The sequence below is a fragment of the Aythya ferina genome, assembly GCF_964211825.1.
Source record: "Aythya ferina genome assembly, chromosome: 1".
NCBI lineage: Eukaryota > Metazoa > Chordata > Aves > Anseriformes > Anatidae > Aythya > Aythya ferina.
In genome coordinates, this window is record NC_140296.1 from 19,058,728 (window position 1) to 19,083,009 (window position 24,282).

The 24,282-nt window shown below is 34.6% G+C and overlaps 1 protein-coding gene across 2 annotated transcripts in view; it reads left to right on the forward strand.

Moving 5' to 3' along the window:
• Positions 1 to 24,282, forward strand: part of IFT88 (intraflagellar transport 88) — a 45,538-nt gene that overhangs the window by 6,884 nt on the left and 14,372 nt on the right. The window contains exons 9-23 of one of the 2 annotated variants that reach the window (XM_084503589.1): positions 1,029 to 1,133; positions 2,517 to 2,619; positions 3,261 to 3,375; positions 3,466 to 3,697; positions 4,458 to 4,528; positions 5,025 to 5,111; positions 7,759 to 7,858; positions 12,254 to 12,340; positions 12,982 to 13,168; positions 13,735 to 13,843; positions 15,557 to 15,707; positions 16,869 to 16,984; positions 20,702 to 20,754; positions 22,211 to 22,276; positions 24,028 to 24,134. In XM_084503589.1, the coding sequence (XP_084359715.1) occupies positions 1,029 to 1,133; positions 2,517 to 2,619; positions 3,261 to 3,375; positions 3,466 to 3,697; positions 4,458 to 4,528; positions 5,025 to 5,111; positions 7,759 to 7,858; positions 12,254 to 12,340; positions 12,982 to 13,168; positions 13,735 to 13,843; positions 15,557 to 15,707; positions 16,869 to 16,984; positions 20,702 to 20,754; positions 22,211 to 22,276; positions 24,028 to 24,134 (1,689 nt within the window). The other variant, XM_084503590.1, reaches the window with a different exon arrangement.

Sequence of the window (24,282 nt, forward strand, 5' to 3'; positions counted from 1 at the left end):
TATAGCATATGGAAGATTCTTACTATATTGCTTTTGTTGGGCCATAAGGAATTAGCAGCAAGGTGAGCAGCAAGCATCTTCTTTTCAGTTTTTCAGACAAGGGGACCTTCCAAGCTAAGCACACCCCGAACTGCAAACACTATTACCCTTCACAGGACAGTGGCAATAAAGCACATCAACCCTGGTTGGGTTCCTGTGTATCAAAATAACTTCCAACTGTTACTTCTTAAGACAAGGCTTATATTTTTTTTCCATATCCTTTGGTTTGGATGACTCTAGCTCCTAAACTACTGGGGTACTGGGAGACCTTACTCACTAGTTCCCCAAGCAGCCTGAAGCCTGTTCTCCCTATATCCAGGGTTGAAGTTTTGGTGACAGTTTTCCTCCTATCACTAAAGATTTTAAACTCAGCTAGTTCATGGTCACCATGGCCGAGATGGCCGTCAGTCAGCTCTTCACTCACAAGACCCTCTGATTACAAGCAACAAATCTAGGATCCTAGTTAGCTCCCTTAGCTCCTGTACCATGAAGGTATTTTAGGAATCTCCTGGACCTGATGTATCAGCTGTGTGATATTCCCAGTTAACATCTGGCAAGTTGAAGTCACACAAAAGCACAAGGCGGCTGATCTAGAAGCTATCTCTTAGTTACTTCAAGACTAATTTGTCAGTGTCATCATCCTGGCTGGGTGGTCTGTAGTAGACTCCCATGACATCTTCTTTATTTGCTTGTCCCTTAATCCTTACCCAGAGGCTCTCAGCTGTGTCACTGCCAGCTGCGAGCTCCATGCTGTCCAACCCCTCCACTACATGCAGCACCAAGACCCTCCCTTGCCTGTTCTGCCTGTCGCTTCTGCAGAGCCTGTGTCCATGCTAACACACCAGTCGCTTTTCAAGTACTTTGTGTGGTCTGTGCATCTGAAGAAAGCGTACACAAGTATATTATTTTCATTCTTGTTTTGAATGTATTTTTGTGGTCTTAGATTAGTAAGATTCAAGGCATCACTAAATTTTGGTCATTTATTTAAGGCTCTGGAAAAAGCAAAAGAAGCTGGAAGAAAGGAGAGAGTATTGGTGAGACAACGTGAACAAATTTCTACTCCAGACAACATCAACTTAGATCTCACTTACTCAGTAAGTGCTTAGAAATCTTCAATGACTGAAGCATGTTGGCAGCTAACCTACTAATGACGTTTCAGTGTTTGCTAAGTGAGTTTATTCTGATCATAGAATCATTTAGGGTTGAAAAGACCTTCAAGGTCATCAAGTCATAAACCTGACCTACCAAGTCCCATCGCTAAACCATGTCCCTTATTACCACGTCCACACATCTCTTAATTACCTCCAGGGGTGAGGGGACGGGGACTGCACCACTTTCCTGCGTGTTCAGATCAGATACAGTATAAATTTAAAACGAAAAAAAAAAAAGTTTATAAAATGAATGATTTCGTAAAGTTAAAAACTTAATGTTGGATTGCAAAGATCCATGTACGTTATCAAATCTATTCCCTTGCGAGTCTATTCCCTCTTGAGTACCACGGGAATCACATAGTCAACATTAATTGAAGAATTGCACCCATGAACATTAATTACAGCTACCTACTCACATAAAAAACATGCATATTAAAATATCAAAATATAACAAATGTAAACCCCATACTTCAAAAATAAAAAGTCTACAAAATATAATGAAGAAAACAGGAGAGATCAGACAGACACTGCCTTTATCTTGAACCATAAAGAGTCAGGGAATATATTATATGAAAAAGGATATATTAATATCCTGACTTTTAAAGCAGGTATCTAGATTTACTTTCTGGTTTTCAAATTATTATTATTTTTTAAAGGTTACAACATAAATAAAAATATTCAGGAGAAATTTAAGGTTATACTCCAGGTATGCTGTAGAGAAAATGATAAACAATGAATACATCAAGTTAGGCAGACTCAGTCATTAATTTTACAGTGAAGTTCAGAGTAAAGCTGGGGAGAAAAATGTTTAAGTATCTTACCAGACCCCAACAGAACTTCTGTTTTGAAACAACAATTCAGAAAATTCTCTCTCTGTAAACTGAGGGACCACTGATAGTAGGACGGTTTTGCACACACTGTTAGTCATAGATTACAGAGTTTCTGAGTATTGTCTTAAACAAATGCTTCTAATAACCTTGAATTATAACATTGTCTTTATGTAACTCGATTTTTGTTGGTAATTAAGTAAAAAAATATAAAATAATTAGAAGCATATAAAAGAATATAAATATATTAATATATAATATATTAATATAATATATAATATATATTAATATATTATATAAATATATATATAAATATAAAAGAATTATGAAGAGATTTGGAACTCTGTCAATGTACAAGAACAAAGAATCATCAAAGATGGGAGTGAAATCAATACTTTGTAGGTAAAATTAATCTGAAACTGTCTGCTTTGAACTCAGATTTATTACTGTTGAGAGAATAACTTTATTTTCTTGTACCTATAATTCCATTTTTTGATAGGTTCTTTTCAATCTGGCTAGTCAGTATGCTGCTAATGAAATGTATGCTGAAGCACTGAATACTTACCAAGTTATAGTGAAGAATAAGATGTTCAGCAATGGAGGTAGGTTACATTCCAAAATGAATTAAAATTGGTAGCCAAGCATTCTAAATCAGGACTTCATCTGCCTGGTGTTGACTCACAGAGATCTCAGTTCTCATATCTGCCAGGGTGAATGGCAGATACACACTGTCTGACCTGCTCTAATTTAGTGTGGTTGTGCTCATGAAATCTTTTCTAAGCTAAGCATAAAGTCAAATACATGATTTTCTCATGGAACACGCTACGTTGTCTGCTCTATTTTTTTTCTCTTTTGACTCAACTTGCCCTTCTAAAATCTTCCTTCAGTGTTTTGCGCATCTTTGAGACTCCTACAGACTCCACTCTCTTTTTCTCAGAGATACTTATTTACAGCTGCCTTCTTGGAGAGCACTATAAAAAATACTACCTCATTCCTCTATTCACAATCAAAATCAGATATACATCTTAGGTTGATAGCTCTTTTTTAGGCTTCACTATTACTTTAACTCCTGGGTGAAAGTTACCAGGAGGCTGTTCCTTGCAGGGTTTCTTTAAAGGAATACTGGTACCCTATAATGAAGACAAATTTATTAGAAAGTTGTTCTGCTCTCCCTTTGAAACAATTTTAAAAAATGCTCTAACTATGCTTTAAATGACTGTAACTCATTCACTTCTTATGATAGGTAGACTGAAGGTCAATATGGGAAATATATATTTAAAACAACGGAACTATTCCAAAGCTATCAAATTCTACCGTATGGCTCTAGACCAGATTCCTAGTGTCCACAAAGAGATGAGGTGAGTTTATGCTACTAGGGTTCTGAAACGCAAGTTTTAAGTGCAATGTCATAGTTTAAAATGTAATCTAATTCTGATTTCTTTATTTAGGATTAATATAATGCAAAATATTGGAGTTGCATTTATTAAAACTGGCCAATACATCGATGCCATTTCTTCCTTTGAACATATAATGAGCATGTCCCCAAATCTGAAGGCAGGCTTCAACTTGATCCTATGTTATTTTGCTATTGGGGACAGTGAACAAATGAAAAAATCATTCCAAAAACTGATTGCAGTTCCCTTGGAAGTGGATTATGATGACAAATACATTTCAACAAATGTAAGTTTGAACAAAATAAGCTATGTTTTCATATGGTAATTCAGGAGAAAGGGGAAGAGATATTGAATGCTTTGATGATAGTGAATATGTAAATTGATGAGTATTTACATATCTAAAATAACGTTTTTAGTAGAATGAATTAAGTGTGATAGTACTGCTCAGAAATGTAAAATACATTGAGAATAAATCTTTTTTTTTTCTTTTTTTTTTTTTTTCAGAAGATAGGGTTTACATAATATCCATACCACACAGTTGTCTCCTTAAAGATTTTGTTGAAATTCATCTGGCTGACTTACTTAGCTCATTCATTGCTTTGCCTCCTTTAGTTACCTAACATTATAGTAAATGATTTATAAGCTAAAATAAAAGGAGCAAAGGAATGAGTGAATTAATGCAAGTAATCTCAAATGAATGTTAATAAAACTTGTAATATGGTAGCGTATTTTATAGAAGGAAGACTTTAGTGAAGTTTATAGATGTTTAATTTAGCTTAGAATTTGTTGGAATCTGGACTTCCTCATGATCACATGGCTGAACTCTGAAACAAGATGAAAGTAGTTGTAATGTCAAACTTCAGATTTTGTACTTAGATTTAAAACTACTTTAAATTGAAGTCAGGTTTTCGAAATGTGAAAAGTAAATAACTGACATTGTAGGCTATGTAATCTGTTTATGTTTACGGTCAAATTGCCTATAAAATGAGTAAAATGCATATATACATACATGCATAATTGCTTACAGTTGTTTTGTCCCCATTCAGGATGATCCACATACCAATCTACTGATTGAAGCCATTAAAAATGACAGTTTAAGACAAATAGAACGAGAAAGGTAATAGTGAAGTCTGTTCTTTCTTGCCTCTAATGCCATGGATTTTAGTTCCTGAAAGTATTAACAATCTTGTTGTGTGTCCACAGCTATTGATATAAAAGTGTCCTCATAATCTTTAAGAAATAACTTGTTTGGAAGAACCAATTGGATCACTGAGTTTAGTGGCCTACAGTAAAAAAAAATATGTATATAAAATAGGGGTTTATAAATAAAACATCTATCTCAAGTGTTATGGTTTACATGGCTTAAATTTGCAGCTTTTATGTTGTTTTGCTTTAAAAATACAACTACAGTGTGCAGTGAAAGGAAGACAAGAAAAACAGACCATTGTGAAGATAAAGGGCAGTGGCATTAGCAGGGGACTGGTTAGATGGAGTTCTTAGATTGTCCCTTGAGTGCAGGAAAAGGCAAGAACATGGTTTGGTTATTTTTTGCATGGTTTTGAAATAGTGACATGTCTGTGTTATTTTTTTGTGTGTTTTTTCTTTTTCCTTAGGAAATCCATGGCAGAGGAATACATCATGACAGCTGCTAAACTGATTGCACCAGTTATTGAAACATCTTTTGCTGTTGGCTATGACTGGTAAGAGTGAAGCAGGCCTTCATTTTGTCTAACATGTGTGTCAGTCTCTGGTGCTGGTTATTAGACCGGGTTCACAGACTTAAAGAGTCTGGAAAATACAATTTGTTGCACATCTCAAGCACAGGGTGCAGGCTGTTTTCAGTTTGCCTCCATAATCCACTGGAGGAAAAAAAAAAAAAAAAAGAATTTCATTGCATTACTGAAACTCAACTGTTAATTATATCTTTCACACTGTTGTGTATTAGCACAAAGAGAGTTTTGTAAAATTCAATTACATTTGAAAATTAAATTTAATTACATTTGAAAAATAATTTGACAATTCAAGAACTTATTAAAATAAGTCTTGACCTTCAAACGCTGTACAGAAGACAATCACAATTCCTTACGGTAAGGTAGCAGATAGCATAATGAAGGCTTGGGGTGCTGAAGAAGTTCTCACTATTCCACAAAGTCATTATACAAAACACTGAAATCTAAATCTTACTAGAAACGTTTAGTTGTGTTTAATTTGTAAACTTAATGTTTATAAATAAAGGGGTCCCTGCCTGTGGCAGAGGGGTTGGAATTGGATGATCTATAAGGTCTCTTCCAACATAAAGCATTCTGTGATTCGAAATGTAAACTTAATCTACTGTTTCTTTAACATATATACAAGCACATACAGTGATGGGCTGGTGATACAGCTTAGTGTTCTGGATTTTATATCCAGTTTATTTTTCGATTTATGGTTTACAGAATACTCTTTTAAAAAGACACTTTCTATAATGACAGCATAAAAATTATTAGTATAACTTGTTGAGCTATATTGTTAACTTTTAAAATTTTCTATTATAAGGACCTATTTTGATATTTTAAGTATTTTTATAACCTGATTGGAAGGTAATGTACACAAATGAATCTGCAACCACAGCATTACTAACAGATATGTTCAATGTTAGATTTTCTTAATGTTTGAAAAAATAGGGTAGGGAAGTTTGATACGAAAAAGGAACTTTCCTGCCTTTACTTTTTTTTTTTTTTTTTTTTTTTTTTTGCCAATTAGGTATATTTCCAAAATTTGAAGGTCCTGTGATTGTAATTTATTAATGAAGCAATTTATAGGAGTATGAAATAATCTCTCATGTTGAGGACATGTTTAGTCTGCCACAGCCCACAAGGTGGTGTTTGATGATTTAATAATCGGTATAATCCAATCATTTCCCTGCTTTTCCCATTCTGACTTATCAGAACAATATGTCTTGTGAAAATAATTTTGTTGCTTTATAAATTCTTAGCAGATGCTGAGTAAATCTGATCTGTTTGTTCCATATCTTGTTTTTTCTTCATGAAAACCAAGTAAGTTTCCTTTATTTCACAGTTTGTCAGATACTCAGTTTCCTTGGCATTATCCACAAAATACTTTTAATGAAGTAAAACATTCTCTTTCATATCTGTTAATTAAACAACTAAATGGTGAGACGTGTGGGATTGTTTTGCATATATCAGGACAGATTTATTCTTTATTCTCCTAGGCTGAAGTATTCAAGCCCAATAAGAAGTTGTAAATGTTAGTTTAATGAGCATTTTGAGTACTACAGTTTGCCATGAGTATTCTGAATATTAAATGTGATTTTAATCAGATTATTTTTGTAAAGAAAATTAAAGTGGGGACAAATATTCTTTCTATGTCATAACTTCTCACTGAGAGTTCTTGAAGTGTGACATAATCTTGGGACTATTCTGTCATCATAAGGAACAGATGGATAGCTCTCTTTGTATTTTATGGTTAGAAGTAACAGGAACAGTTGAAAACTGTTCTGGGGCCTTCATTCTGTTTTCCCCTCACTTTGCAGAAGACCCTAAGCCAAAAGGAACTGGGGGATGAGCAGAAAAAAGTTTATGATGATGACTTTATTATTACGTAGCTCAGGAACACAGTCTACCATCTGTTCACAAAGCTGCCTTATGGGTTTGGTAATATATGCAACAGGAGATCAGGTCTGAAAAATGAGCTGAGAGAACCTGTCCAAAGAAGGAGTTTCCCCAAAAACAATAGTGTGAAGTGAGTATAAGTAAGGCTTTATAAAAAGGCTGAGTGTTACTTTAGGAGTTATTTCTATGTTTTTATTTTGCATATTGTCCCTATTTGCCTCAGTATTTCTGTGAAAATACTAACAGATATATTAATTAAAGATAACATACACAAAATATGTGAGTATTTTCACAGAACGTGTGTTAGTGCAGGTCAAATATGCGTCCTGAGCTCTGTGCTATTTTGCTGTAATAATTCTGACATTAAAAAAAAAAATCTAAAAACAGAACGGAACCAAGATTCCATTTCAAAGAATGGAATCCAAAACCAAGCACTGAGTAATTTATCCAGCATCTGTTTGGGTCAATATTTGACATCAGTATTGCAAAGTTCACTTGGTTATGGAAAATAACATATTTTTTTTTCAGTCAGTGGCCTAAATATAATGAGAACAGAGTTATTGAGGTTGATTATGGGAACAAAATGTGTTCATAAATATTTTTAATCAAAGTGCTGTTTGCCTTTGTAAAGAAGGAATAGCTAAGGACATTTGGAAAGTGAATTGGCAGCAAAAGTATATATCAAAGTGGCATTTGCACAGATGCATTTTGTTTTTCAGATTTCTTTCTCTTGCAGGTGTGTTGAAGTAGTGAAAGCTTCCCACTATGTAGAGCTAGCCAATGACCTGGAAATAAATAAAGCCACTACTTATTTGAGGCAACAGGATTTTAACCAGGTATAGCAACTTTTAACATTATTATTTTTTTAATATATTTTTTTTAATATTGTATTGTCAAAGACATCTTGCATAACCACTGCATATTTTTCAGCAAGGATAAGAATGATCTGTGCAAGCCCAATAATTATATTGAATCTGCTCAGTAGAATAACTTTATAAAAACACATTGCCAAGAGATGAGTTTCATGTAAATGAAATTTCTGCCATAGAAGTTACAGTGAATGGAGTTCATTTCAAAATTAAGACACCTACATTTTGCTACCTTCACTGGGTGTCCAATCTCACATTATAGTTAATGGAAATGTAGTCAGTATAGCGAATTGGAGCCTAAAGAGCAGTTTGCTAATCAGCCAGGAGGTTATTTTCATTAGTATGATCTGAATCTTTCGCTGTTTGGTTGACTTTAATACCAAAATATTTGCAGATGCATTTCATATGTTTCATTACTGTTGATGTTAGGCTTTTCTCAGTTCTACCTGTGCATCACAGAATTACCTAAAATATTATAATGTCACCTTGAACTTCGGCCAGCCTTCCTATCCTGCTGTTGAAAAACAAACTGGAATTAAATTAAGCGTCTGCTTGGGAGTTTGGAAAGTTCTACATCTCTCATAAAAGATTTTCTGCCTAGAGATCATAAAGAACTAGTATGAATCACTATTACTGAAAAGATACTATAAAGGTTTAAGCTACAGTATACAATAGCAAGTGAGGAAGGTCATAGAAAAGACACAGTATCAGTGCTTTCAAGTAAAATCATAGGTCATTGCTCAAAATTTAACTGGCAGAAGTTCAGATGATGAAGGTAACAAAATAATTGTGATTTTAGCGTGTATCATAGATATTGTTACACGCGTCCTATTCATTGCTTTGCTAGATTTTTGTGAAGTAACTTTTGGCCATGTAAGTAGAAATTATGTGTATGTCTTTATGTAGGTAAGGTCCCTTTCCATAGCTCACCATCCAGTAAGTAGTATAGACAAATCTTTGCCAATGAATTTCATGTTGAATCACTCTCGTAGTAGAAATTATCCCTAATCTCTTGTTAATATGCACAGCAGGCTATTAGCCATAGCTTTCCTTTTATATGCATATAAATTGCCAATAAAGGTGTATAAATTAATATTGCAACTTACCAGGTGTAAGTTTTTGTTATTGTCTAAGTGCATGTGCCTTATATTGTTTTCAGTCAAGTGCATTTTTTGCTCTTAATGAAATTTTTAATAGGTTTCAATACAATTTTTAATACCAGGTTTTCATCACACGAAAAAAGGCTCATTTTGAAATGATAGCAGCTGGAAAACAACTTTATCTGAACAACAAGAAATCTGAAAGGATTTGCTCAATTTCCTTCTAACATGCGCTGTTCAGTACAGTCAATGATAGGAATGTTGAATAAATGAGAAGGAATGTAGCATGCACAAGTGGCAAGAAATATAGAGATGGTATACAGCAAAATTATAGTGGAGGCTGAATACCTCTGTCATCTAAGGGCCTTCACCTTCCCATAGCTTGGAAGGATGCACACAGGGCTACATGCTTAACTTAAGCCCACCTTCCTTTCTCTGTATTTAAGCTTTTCGGGATTCCTGAGCTGCTCCTGTCCACCCTGTCCTCTTTTCCTTCCCTGTAGATATAGCAAGAAAGCTATCCTTTTATTATACTACATGTCTAACAGATAGCTTTTCTTATATATATAAAAAAACAAAACAAAACACACTATGAGAGTTTGGAAAATTTTGGCTTTTGCTTTTTTGATTATTTTTGGAGAGTGAGAGATGTGCAGGTAGGTAGAGAGTAATACGATCTCAAGAATTCACTGTTTTGACGGTATTTTATTCACAGTCTCCAGTTAGTATCCAATATAGGGTATAAAAATTGCTCCTCAGAGATAAAAGGAAATACAGAGTTTGTTGATGATGTTCCTGGGGAGTACTTCAGTGCAGGGAGAGGGAAGAGCATTGGAAGTTTGGAGTAAATGGGGAAGGTGCACTTTTTGCCTAGATGGTGTGGTAGAAGACCTATAACCTGCAGTGGAACTACTTGATAGTAGAGTGGGACTACAGAATGGTAATTGCACGGAGTCTTTTTTTTCTAATATAACTGCAGCTGCCAGTTACATTCATCCAGTCTGTCTTTTGTTCGCATACTTACTAACTCACCACCTGGTCAACACACCTTTGGCTGAAGAACAGGAATGGAAGCTTCTTTAAATATTTAGTTTCAGGCTGAAGGTTTTATTAAGTTTCCAAAAAAAATGAAATAGATTTCTGCTGTAACTCTAATGGGTTTAATGTGCTCATTATAATTAATACTATTTTAAAATAGCCTGAACAAAAAAATAAAATAAATGTAGGCTGGAGATTCCCACAGTATATCTAGACTATTTTATTATTGAAAGGGTTTGTGTATTGGATTTTTAATATGCTTTCTTAATTTCAAATAAGAACTTTGAAAATTAATTTTAAAATAAAAGCCTGTAAGTTAGTTATGCAGCTCCTTAATGTCTCTGGCACGCCCTGCTTCAGTCAGGCAAGCTGTTTTCTAACTTCTGTAAGCAAGTAATTTAGGTACAATGGAATCATGTTATAAAGAATAATTTGGGCAATCTGTTTTATGATTGTTGAATCTAAGTAAACATTATTGGTGGGATTAAAAAGTTACAAAATTATTTAGAAATTTCATTTAGCTGATGATAAAAAGAGAGCACTTCCACTCTGCAAGGACAAAAGGAGTTTTGCTATTGGTTTTCATCCTAAGGCTCCTAATTGCTGAAATGGTTTAAGAGACCTGCAGCATGGTTACCAGTAAGTGAATAGAGTGCAGAGTCATATGAACTTTTCATTATAAATGAAAAATAGATTTCTTCCACTATAGTCTTTACAGTCAAAAGTGCCATTTAGCAGTAATAGCAAAGGTAAACATATCAGATACGATGGGAAATGGCTTTTCAGAAAGTGATTTTCAACTATATAACTCTCACATTCACTTAAAAAGATTCCATTGTAAGAAATGCATGGCTTTTACTCAAAGAAGCAAGTTTATGCTTAGGAGTAGGGTATCTCAGATACAGTGTCATATCAGTAAATACTTCGGACCATTCCCTTTTTGCAGAAAGTCACACATAAATACAAAAGATTGAAATTGTCATAGCTGAAGTCTCACATATCAGATAACACAAACTATACAGTCAAATTTTTGAAATGCTTTCTTTGGTTGAAATTGCTTTCTTTCTTCTGAAAGTTTTATATTGTTAGGAAAATATCATGATCTTTAGTAGGCAATAGTTTTGGGGTTGAATGGAGTTGACTAAATCCATTAACTACAACTAGCTCTATATACTTTGTCACTTTACACATCATTAGGACTGTTGTGTATTTCATGTGAAGTAACTAAAACCAGTATGGATGACAGTCAATTAACACTTGTTTTCTTCTGGTTTGTTTTGGCATGCCACATATGGTGTGATGCATTCATTTTGATATATAAACAGTGGCTTATAGGTTTCATGTAACGGAAGAAGGAAACTTGAGTTGCTAATGTTGGCAGCTAAATTGAAGTTGCCACATCTGTGTTATAATAGGCAACAGAACTGGGCCCACTGTAATATTCTAAGTTTGTGTAATTAATATAAATATTTACTGTAAAGAAAACAGATTTTCTTAATAGTTTAGTCTGCAGTTACAAATGTTATTATATAGTCATTGAAAAAAAGTTGCATAAATATTAAAGTTTCTTTGGTAGTTTACATGTATTACATTTACTTTTTGTTTACTTTTGTCCATGAACTTCTTCATTTCAAAGTTTGATTTTTTTTTTGTAAAATAGTTCTTTATCTTCTGTCCTCAGTCTTCACATAATTGAGTAATTCCTAAACTTAGACAGCTGTTTTCTTCATATTTCACAAAACAAATGCAGGTTGAAATCAAATCCTATGCTTTCTTGCATATTTTTACATAGGATGTATTTTTATCTTTATAAATAAAATCTCAGTTCTTTCGTGTTCACTTAGAGAACTGGAAAAGGAGGTGTGAGAATTTTAATCCATTGGCTATGTTAAAACAAACAATATAAACTTGTGTTTTCTACGTATAGAATTGTTATCAGATATTTTTGTATTTCAGGATACCTGTATCTAATCTAAATTCTAAATAAAAAATAGTATACAGCTGATGCTGTTCAAGTTTTGTGACCAAGATTAATATCATATATATATTTGTGTGTGTATGTGTTTGTAATCATGTGTTACAAGCTCTAGTAATTATCATGTATGTGATTATATGAGGTAGTAATTTTAGATGTTTATTACTGTGTAATATATCACTGCTTTCTGAAAGAATTTGGTGTAACCTTGTTTCAATGGGAAGTAACTCGTTTCTGAACTGCTTCTAGGCACTAGAGACTTTAAAAATGTTTGAAAAAAAGGATAGCAGAGTAAAGAGTGCAGCTGCAACAAACCTTTCATTCCTTTATTATTTGGTAAGTGTTTGCTTTGACAAAACCTGTTAAGAACCAAAGTTGATGTAGCAATTTCTGTATGTTTGAGCAATTTTTGTGTTTGGCTAAATAATCTGTGTAAACAACAAGAAACTGCCTGTCATAAGAGCTGTTCTGGAACGTGCTTTTGTGGCTGTGGTCTGGGCCATGTCCCTTGTCTGCTGGTGCTGGGAGGAAGCGAGATGAATGCCCACGCCACAGAAGCGTGCCTGGAGTGTGATGTGTGATGAAGTTCAGCACCTGCATTTAAAACTTAGCTGCTGAAGACCATGGCTGAACTTCAAGAACATGTGAAGTATGTATGTAGTGTTTGCATATGAAATCTGTAGGGTTTGAGAGGCTTTTGTTGTTGTTTTTAAACAAATACTACTTTGTTTCAGCTAGGAAAGCTTTCAGACTGAATGGAACAGAATAGCAAAATATGTCTGAAATATTAACTTTTCCGAAACTTGAAAGAGATGATCTGCCCTATAAAAATACATACAGAATATTTTAGGACTAAAGAATGTATTATTTTTTTGTCCTTAATCTTTTGAAATTCCACTATAGTAACCATAAGAAGCCAGAGCAGCAATGAGGTTGACTGACAAATGACTAATACAATGTTTGTTTTGTTCATATAGGAGAATGAACTGGCACAAGCATCTAACTATGCAGATTTAGCTGTAAATTCTGATAGGTACAATCCAGCAGCTCTAACTAACAAAGGAAATACTGTTTTTGCAAATGGAGACTATGAAAAAGCAGCTGAGTTTTATAAGGAAGCTCTCAGGAATGATTCCTCTTGCACTGAAGCACTTTATAATCTCGGTAAGCCAAAGGTGCTTTTGTGGTTTAGCTTTTGTCTAATGGTGCTACTAGTGTTTCTGAGAATCTGGCTTCCAAAGTTTTCTTGTATATACATTTATACTAATTATTACCACTTTACTCAGTAATTTGTTATGAGTCCTATCTCTTCTACAAACAAACAAACAAAAAAAACCCACAAACTGTTAATCATCTTCAATAACTCATTTTGAATACAAAAAAATGCTGTAAATATTGCTATCTACTAAAACCTACCAGCTCTGACATTATCGATCCATCACAGTCATTCCACTTCTGAAAACCATCCCTTGCCCTCTGTCATCTTGTTCAGAAAGTGAGAATGGTCTTGGTCTTTGATCAGATTCCTGCTCCTTGCCTTTATCAGTTTAAGTCATGCTACCTGGAAGGAATTACAGGGATGACTCAAGTATAGAGTCCATTGATGTCAAGGCAGTTACACTTCTGCTGAGTTTCATGTGCCTATTTTATTTTTCTTCGTTACTGTGTCAATTCATATGCTGAATACATTTTTATCTCACTGCATTGACACTGTAACCTTTATTTTTTAGGTTTAACATACAAGAAGTTAAACAGAATAGACGAAGCTTTGGATTGTTTTCTGAAACTGCACGCAATCCTTCGAAATAGTGCCCAAGTCCTTCACCAAATAGCAAACCTGTATCTTTTTTCTGGGTTATAAGGAGTGGTGGTTATAGTAGATGATGGTGTGATGGTGGTTTGAGTAGACTCATTTAATCTGAAATACGTGTTCTAGTCACGACAAGGAGACTAAAAAAATTACTGTAGTGTCCATTATAACTAGGATGATCGTGCATAGATTGGTTCTCTCATGTTTGTAAAGACAAGGACAGAACTTACAACCTTCTTTGGCATTTCAGATGAAGCAAGTGGAAAAATACGTTAATGCTGTTTGCCTTGCATTAATCAGCGTGTCAGGGAATAGTTAAACATTTACACTCAGTATTAAAGTGTGCTCTGGAATATTTAAATGCTGCCGATTTTATTATGAAACTAATGTCACAGATGTAAACACAGTTGAGTAAAACCTGAAAGAAAAAATAACTAATGAAAGTGAAGTTCTGTTGGGAAGGCTGTTTTCAGGCTGGTGTATGTGTAAGAAAGTAATTGTCTCCCACTGCTGCAAAAGTAGAACAGATTGGAAAGCCAAGTGTGGGGTGGGGTGTGTTTTGGCTTTGCATATCACCAGTGATATTCTACAGTATGAATTCCTTTCACGATGTTTCTGAGGATGTGCAAACCATAATAAAATCGTCCCCAAGGGAGAACAGATTCCAGTTACTGTACTACACTTTTAAGGATAATGAAGGTAATAAAAATATATTTTAGTCAGTAAAATAAGCAACCTCCAGAAATACGAAAGGGCTGTGGTTTCTATTCCTTGCCTTGCCCATTTCACAACAGAATTAATGGCCTTGGGTTCTCAGTTCTGAGTGAGAGTTTGTGCTCCACTGCTTTATAAAACTGCTGTCTACCAGTGCTCACAAGCTGCTTCCACGATGGGTAAGGGTAAGGTGCAGCAAAAAACTGAAAAATGTGTTGGGAGGTAGCTCTAACTCGCACTGCTGCAGATCTGAGCTGCTGTGCAGCTTCGGGGTGACTCGGGAAGGGAGAGCACACTGTAGGAATAATTAAAACCAAAACTGCTTCTGTTCTCTGGACCAGAATTGTACAGTCTGTGCTGTGTTTCTTAGACATACAGCAAAAAATCTCACTGCAGGCAAAAGTCTGCTGTTAAACAGCAGTTTTACGTAATCAATTATTTAGGTCAAAATTATATGCTATGAAAAATAAACCAAATCATGAAGGCTACAAATAAATTTCCTGTTCCTCACTCTTCACTCTTATAAATGAGAAAATCTAAGTAAAATTAGTGACTGACATAGAAGATAACCAAGCCCAACGTGTTTTTTAAGGTGATAGGGCAGCTAAAACCTCTGAAGGGAGAAATTCTTCACTGTCAGGCTGGTGAGGCCCTGGCACAGGCTGCCCAGAGAAGCTGTGGATGCCCCATCCCTGGAGGTGTTCAAGGCCAGGCTGGATGGGGCTTTGGGCAACCTGGTGTGGTGGGAGGTGTCCCTGCCCATGGCAGGGGGTTGGAATTAGATGATCTTTAAGGTCCCTTCCAACCTAAACCATTCTATGATTCTATGAATTATTTCTTTTTTCACCAAAATACTTTCTGATGCTAAAGAAATTGTGAAACCAATGTGTAAAAGTTAATATATGTCCGTACTAGAGTGACTGGTATATCTGTCCAGCATGTGGGTTACATTATGTAAAGCAGCAGGAATTTTGAGTAGATCAAAATAGAATATCATCAGCGTTAGTCCTTGACTGAAAAAAACTCAGATATGAAATGATGGAAGATCCCAATCAAGCCATAGAGTGGCTTATGCAGCTGATCAGTGTAGTACCAACTGACCCGCACGTCCTTTCAAAGCTAGGGAAATTATATGATAATGAAGGTGATAAATCTCAAGCTTTTCATTATTACTACGAGGTACTTGCTTTTTGTTATTTTTCCAATGCGTAATAAAAATCTTTCCCATAATTAAAGACAATGTTGTCATAGGTTCCTATATCAAATTAACAGTTAATTCTTTTTAAACTATTCAAAATGTCATCCAAAATAAGAAAGAATGAAATTTTGAGGTGGGAAGAGAGTTGGCAAAATCTTATTTTTGTAGTCAGATCCCAAAGAAACTTAGTCTGTGTTTCCACATGGTATTTGACCTCCACCTTTCATTTTTCTTGTAGTCATTATTTAGATTGGCCCCTACCAATTTCAATATAAATTCAGTCTGAGACACAAAATCAAAAATGGATATAACAAATGTGATTTTAAAAGGTGCATAACTTGGCAGCATTAATTGGAAGGTATGTCTGTGTAATGGATATGGATATACATATATGTGTTTGTGTTTATGGGTGTGTATTTATAGATACATTAATGGCACAGTTACACATGATATACACACAGTTGCCTGAAGATAGGTGTCTTCTCTCCTTTTAAGCTGTCTATGGTACTGGCTGTGGTTTCTAGAGATCCTTTTGTTTTAGAAACAGGAGAAAGGAAGTTTCTTTGCAAGCCAAGAGTTCTTTTTTTCTGTGTAAAGTGTCGATGACCAAAGTCTGTGTTACAGTTCTGAGTACTAATGGGTTATGCATGATTATAATTTTGGCGCCTATTTCAATGGGAATTTCTAAGAATCCCAAAATGTTATTTACATACCTATGTATTTCACAGAAAAGAATGCTTTTAGGTTAGTTTTTCTGAAGGCTGATTTGAGTGTGAAATTGTACGTTTATTAGTTTTACCATTGTTTAACATTTTAGGTAACTTATTCACATATAGAGCTGATCTAAGTAAACATTTTAGCTGTTGCAAACTGTTTAAAATAGTATTTCAAATAAGGCTAGATGGAAAATGTGACAGGCTCATCTCAGGTAACTTCTAAAAAGCATTCTGTAATTAGAAAACCTGGCATGCTTTTTTTTTCTTCTTCTTAGGATTAGTCTGTGCAGTACACTGCTTCCATTCATATATTGCATATTTTTGGCATCTGGGGAATTAAACACTTGAGTAAGATATTCCAGAAGTAACATAAAGATGTTGTTTATCACTAAAATTGTGTTTCTTTCACCTTCCCTATTTTGTCAGTCGTACCGGTATTTCCCTTCAAACATTGAGGTCATTGAATGGCTTGGAGCCTATTACATTGACACCCAGTTTTGTGAAAAAGCCATTGAGTACTTTGAAAGAGCAGCACTTATCCTGTAAGTAATTATTATTTTATGCTTACCCAAATATTTTGTGATTGGACATGCGTAATCATGCCTAGAGATAAATTAGCCTAATACTGTAAGCAAATAGCAGAGTGAATTATATTTGGATTATTATTTAATTTTCTCAACCTTCTGTTCGTTTACAGGATGGTATTGTTCTTACTGTGCAGTTTCAATGTTAAGTATGATCGTCCATTGGGCCCAAGAGAGTATTAGATATTTGAACCCCTTTTCTCCATCCTCTACCATTAAACACAGCTATGAAGTGGGGAACAGCTCTACTAAACCCCCAAGACTTCCTTCTCTATAGATTTATATGAACTGTTTCCTTTCTGTTTGTTTGTTTGTTTTTTAATCACACAGTGAGGACATGATGGTTTAGATAAATGTATCTTTTAGCAGTTCTTGCTGCATTTTTCATTTTCATATAACTTCTACTACCATAAAAAGAACAATATTACAAACAAGGTGTAGAAGTAAGCAAATACATCCCATGCAGAATTACCACAGTCAGTGGAAGTAAGCTGACATCAAATTGATCTTGACGTAGGTATTGGATATATATTAAGTTAAACTTTATTACTGAAATTGTCTTTTAGCAGAATATGATGTTCCTAAGAAAGTGTGTCTGTAGGCTAAGCATTCTATTCTAGATCAGAAAAGGGAGCTTATGAGACAAATGCTTAACAAAAATTCGGTCTAATTTAAATCTGCAAACCACAGGTCAAATGGAATTCCAAAAAGACATCCATTTGGTCTTTTTGTGTGGAAACAAAGATTTCTCCCCACATTCATGACGAATTTTATGGTAATAGACCAAATGAAATCCATACAAACAAAATTTACTCCAACAAGTGTGAATTTTCACCTTGAGTACTGTGTTTAGCTTTCAGCTCCCTATTCCCTTGAGGAAATGACGTCAAGTTGCACCAGGGGAGGTTCAGGTTGGAAATGAGGAGACATTTCTGCTCAGAAAGAGCAGTCAGGCACTGGGACGGGTTGCCCAGGGAGGTGGTGGAGTCACCGTCCCTGGGGGTGTTCAAGGGAAGGTTGGACATGGTTTAGTGGGTGGCATTGGTGGTAGGGAGATGGTTGGACCAGATGAGCTTGGAGTGCTTTTCCAATCTTCGTGATTCGATAATTTCTTTTGTGTTTTGAGAATCCTATAGAAAATCAGGCTAAGGAAAACTTGCTACTACTTGCCTTGTGATGCTCTAATATTTGATATTCTTCTTCTGTGAATGTGAATGACATACATGAACAAGACAGCATTTGAACAAGTAAAGACTATATGCAAATATTGTTAGAAGTTCATTAAGAAATATTAATTCTGGTTTAGAGGGGGCTTCAGTTAGAAATGACATTATAATAGAAGAGAAAAGCCTAGGTTTAAATAAGGATTAAAGGTTGCAACAAAAATAAGTAAGAAAACAGATTTCACTCAAATTAAGGTAATAATTATCAAGAAAGAAATATAGATTCGATGAAAAAATATAGGAGACAGTTCATGAAATTAAAAATTATGAAAGTGTAAACATAAATTAACTTTAAACATAGAGTTAACTGAACTTGTGCCTGTTCTCATACTGGTCACTGAACTTTGACCTTTTTATGGTACACTGAAAGTACAGAACCTGGTTGAAATTGATAGTTACTTTTTGCAATACACTGTCTTATTGTGTTTAAGTGACAACAAGAATAAAAGAGCAAACTCTCAGAAAGCTTCTTTAAAAAGCAAATAAAACAATACACCAAACTCACTAGCTTTCCAGCACACCAGTAGCAACAATGCATTACTCCTAAATGAGATATCACGTAAACTGCTTTTAAATGAACAAACTAAATTAAGATCATATTCCTGATCGTTAGCATTCAGTCTGAGTCACAGCTTGGGGAAGCCACACAACTTATTGGTATGGCCTTTCTCCATATCTGTGTTGCTTCTCACAATTGAAAGTATGCAAGTAGATGCAAAGACTGTTTTCTTCATGCTGTGTTGTACTTTAGGCTCCTCCTTACCTTATGAAAATGGTTTCAAATCTTTATCTGTGCAGAGTATGATCAATATCATTCTATTGTAAATCTAATTTTTCAGTTAAAATAATGAAACATTTAAAATAATGTAACTTTATATTGTAATTAGAGGATATAAATATTTGAAATTATGGATGTAGCAGCTGTAAAATATTCCATTATGCATTATTCTTCAATTCTGCAACCAGTTGGTCCTACAAACAAATCTGTACAAATTGCAAAGAAAAGATTGGTAGCATACGGTAACAAATATTTCAGTAGTTGGTAGTTCAAGACACCATGTACCCTAGAAGAGATGAAAAAATTCCATCAAAATACAGGATCTTGTTGTTCAGCACACATCGGCACCCGAGCCTCGTGTAGGCCTCAGCTGGTTTTTCACCAGCTAGTCATTTACTGCCAGGAGATGCCTGGAAGTTTCTGATAAGTTCTTGTCTCCATATTTTCGTCTTGTGCACACAACACTTACGGAGAGGTTTGCTAGTACTCTTTTCAGTATAAACGCTGCCCACCTTAAAAACTTGTATTTTAGTCAAGCTATTAGATCACAGATGCTGGCACTCACAGCCCTCTTAGAAACTGGAAAAAAACAGCTGAAACTAAAAAGAATTATTTCATAATCTTGTTTTGGCAAAGATCTAAATATTTTAGGCTTCAAATTGCAGTCAGGCCTTGCATGAAGCATGAAGTATTTGGACTGTAAAGTACTTACAAATAATTGGCATATGAAATTCTTCATTATTGTCTGTAACTGTAATCTATCTGTAATACAGAGAAATTATTTCTCTGTGGGATTATATTGTTATTAGTACATAGTGCAACATAGATATTTGGTTTTTATTTGTTATTTAAAATAGTCTAGATATGCTAATTGATAAATATGAATGTTGAGAAATAGATTGCTGAATAAGTATCACTATTAACTGTAAATAAAATTTATTTTTAAAATAACTTTATTTTAGTTATGACCAGCATTTTTTTAGTTTAACATTATTTACTATATTTGGTGTTTTAATCACAATAATTAACATTTAAAATTTCAGTTTAAGATGACATGTTAGACAGTTTTAATCAGCATACCATCTACCATTACTAAAGTAGTCGTGAAGCTAATGCTGACTACTGACAATAACTACTAGTTACTGTTTGCAGGAGACATATCTAGCTGAAACTGAAAAATGTGAAGCCAGCTGACTTTTCCAAGATTGGTGACTACCAGGCAAAGAAGCAGATCAGCTAGAGTTAAAAAAAAGGCCTATGCTGTGACTGCAGGGACTGAAGAAAATAAATACAAAGACTGTTCTGTAAATGCTAGTGTACAGTGTGCTTTGGATATGCCGAACTGTAACTCATGTGAAAAGTGCTTCAGCTTTTAGAGTACCTTCACACAACTGACATGAAATCTTACGAATTTGCATGTTATCTTGGGAAGATGAGGAAGGAATCCAACAATTTAGTTGTGTATGAGCAAATGTTTCATATTTTCTCTGACCATAGGTATTGCCATTACATGTTAAAATGGAGATGGAAATGTGATGGCACATCTAGCTGATGGCACAGTGGAGGAGCCAGAGTTTAGAGCTCTAAGTGGAGAGGTCTTTACAGATACTATGCGGGATGTTTTGCCTATTCATTGTTTGGCAATGTGCATAATTTTATTTTATTTATGTGCAGACCTACACAAGTGAAGTGGCAGCTGATGGTTGCCAGTTGCTATCGAAGAAGTGGTAAGTTCTGTAACATTTTTTGTAATTAGTTGAAGGTTTGTTATGTTTTGTTTGATGCTTTGATTTTTTTTTTTCCTTTTGATCTTTTCTGTCTGATGTCAATACTGGTCTAAACTTTGTTTAAGAACTGTTACATATTATTTTGTTGGAAATGTTTTGTTTATATGCAATAAAGTGTGACTTCTCTTTTAACTCTGAGAAGTATGCCTGTACTGACATATGCATAAAATACTCTTTATGCTGTTAAATAATTAAAATAAAGAAGATAAAGCAGCATAAATAATACGCTAGATGATTTTTTACTATAATTAGTAGTACCATCTGATCTAACGTAGTCATGAGATTTTAAAGTTGTTTAATGACCATTCATTTTCAACAGTAGACAGAATTTGTAGGTATTAAAGTAGTATTTGCGTTACACAAACAAAAAGCAGTCTTAATGTGAAGTATTTTCTTACTGGGAATATTGTATGTCAATAGGCAAAATAGAAGGAGACTAACCTTAATAGTTTTTTTCAATCACTTAATCCTGTAAATAATACTCTTCTTTCTTGCTGACCCATTTTGTCATTCTCATTTTGTCTTCTTTAGAACTTTGCAGGACTTAATTCCATAGTAAACAAATGCATTTTCTCACTCTGGTATTTAATTCGACAGTGAAAAAAGGTACAGGACCTGGGGGAGTTAGTGAATTACAAACAGTTCAGCACTATCTAAAAAGAGGCAGATGAACTTCTTTCCCAGGAGAGAAACACGTTTTTGGCTGTTTTTTAGAGCCTTTATGATTCACTGGCAAAATTCCCAGATTACCATGTTAACACTTAGAAAGTCAGATTGATCTCTGTCTCACATTAGGGAAGTAAAAACAATGATATCTGAACAGACTTTTTTGTCAGTTATGTTATGGATATGAATTTTTAGATAATCAGGCTGTCAGTCCTTTGCATAATAATCAATCTGAGCCAAATTGGAGGCAGAAGTCTTAAAATCTCATTATTTTGCTACCAGATTCATGAAAACTGCTGTTTGGGCAAAAAAGAGAGAAAGACAAACGAGTATTCTGATTGAAGGAAATACAGGCAGAGCTCAGCAGTTGCACGTTTCTATTTGACCAATCCATATATTTGCAGCCTCAGATAAGCCACGGTATGTTTAATGTCTTATCTGGTAGACGTGTCATAGGAAGATGAGGCCCTACAGGCAGGTATAAAAAAGGTCAAAAATCAGGAAACTGTTTTGCACAGAATAATTTGGGCTATTTTCAAGTGCTTTTAATTTTTGCTATCAGGTAGTAATTAAAGAATGTTAAGTTTGTTTTTATCAAATTAGCTTTTGTAATATTAAATCATGTTCTCAAACTGGAAGGATGAAGTGATAAAAAACTGTGTCAATTCCTCATCAGATAGTCTTTTTATGTTTTGGGTATGTGGGTAGGAGATGTTTGTTTTGTTTGCAGGTAATTACCAGAAAGCACTAGAGAAATACAAAGTCATTCACAGAAAATTCCCAGAGAACGTTGAATGTAAGTTGCTTCATTGAGTATTAATTAAGTATTAATTGAAATAATAATCAATAATGTAAGTATTTTTCATATAAAAATATTTTCACGAACTAACTTCTTTAATTAATGCTAATGCCTCTGTTTTTTTGTGACACCAATGAGGTGTGATTTAAGAGATAGTAGGATAATGCTGAAGAAAGATGAAATAGACTTTAACTGTAGCTGATCGGTTGAGCTCATTCTCTTGCATACATGCTAGATTCTACTTACTTGTTTTATCAGAAGAGATTAAAAATACATGCGTTTTCACCTCTAGTCTCAACCAGTTGAAACTCACACTGCAAGTTTCCAGATATGAGAAAATTATACTGTTTTTTACCAAAGCCAGGCCTTCATAATAAAGGTAGAGCATGTGATTTTGGGGTTGGGTTTTTAAGTATTTGGTCAAGTAGTTGGTCTCTAGAAAACCCTTAGAGAATTTCAAACTGCTTTATTGGAAACATAACTTTGCAGAAACGTTTAAAAAGACATTTTGCTGAACCAGTCACACCTCTATCCTAAGTGAAAAAGCCCTGTAGAAAATAAAGCCTGTCACTGGTTGTTTTAAATATCCTCTTGCATCCCACACTGCCTTATTTTTACTAATTCCAAAATACGCTGTCACCAATAAGCCTACAATTTTAAATTTTATGTGGGAAGAGTGTTTATTGTGTGTTAAAATAAAATTGTGTCATTCTGCTTTAACAAATGTACTTTTTTTTTTTTTAAGAGGAATCATAGAGCTCTGTTTAAGAGAAATCTAATACTACAACATCTCAAAATTATAAGCAAAATGTTATGTTCATATTGGTTACTTACATTTCAGAGGAGCATAGTACTTAATAAACCTTTTAGAAATGCCACTGTTTTTCTGAATGTAGTTTCTACAAATTACGAAACTGAGACAGCAGTGGGAAAGAAATGTAACTAATAGAACAGTTCTTGGCTGTTGGAGCCATGGTCCTTCACTCTTCCCTCCCTGGCCATACGCACCCAGCCCTCTTCCTTATGCCGGTTCCAATGCTTATCTGTTCCTTTAGTGAACAGGTGCAGTTCACTTAAGCAGCAGCAAACTAACTTAGCATTAAAATAAAAAATACATTTGTGAAAGTAGTCAGGAGGGAAGTGGATCGTGTGGTGCTTGTTGCTGCTTCAGAGGCAGTTCTTTCAAAGGGATGTTGACAAACACACAGGAATAGCAACAGTGTTTTGTGAGACTGGTGATGACTGTTTCTTGGGGTCCTCTTGGTTCCATCCTACAATTATATTTGATCTCCATGTCTGTAGTTTTTATTCTGTAGAATTAATACTTATCTAAAAAAAATCACCTAGAGCAACAGAAAAAAAAAGTATATTCATTTGGCATTTGTGAAATTGTTTCCAACAAAATGCTATTGGTAGTGGCTCCTCAGTAATAAGTTAGTACCATTATTATGCTTTCCAGTTTCCAAAATATTTGACAAACATTCTGAGCCAGAAGTATTCAATACGTCTTGCATCTTTGTATACAAATGGTATTTGCACTTTGTGGACATAGACATTGCATCACAGAAAGTATTGAATTTTTGCATGATACCGTAACTTGCAGAGTGCTATTGGACTGGAGTCACCTGGTATTCCCAGCTATTTGCAGTGTTCCATGCTGCCTTCTGTATGTCCAGTTCTGGTAGAGTGCACTTGTAGTGTGACCTCCTCGTAAGCCTTTTTCTAACAATGTTTTGCTTTTCAATTAGGCCTCCGATTTTTAGTTCGTCTCTGCACAGATATGGGACTGAAAGAAGTCCAAGAATATGTGACAAAGCTCAAAAAAGTGGAAAAATTAAAAGAAATAAGAGAGCAGGTAAGCCTGTTTCTTTCTGCAATAATAGTTTCACTGCACAAGGCCAAAACAGTATTTTTGATGCTTTAAAATAAAATAGTTTTTCTTTAATTTTATTTAATTTCTCCTGTTTTGGAGAGGCTCATGTTTTGCATTTGGTATTTTTTAC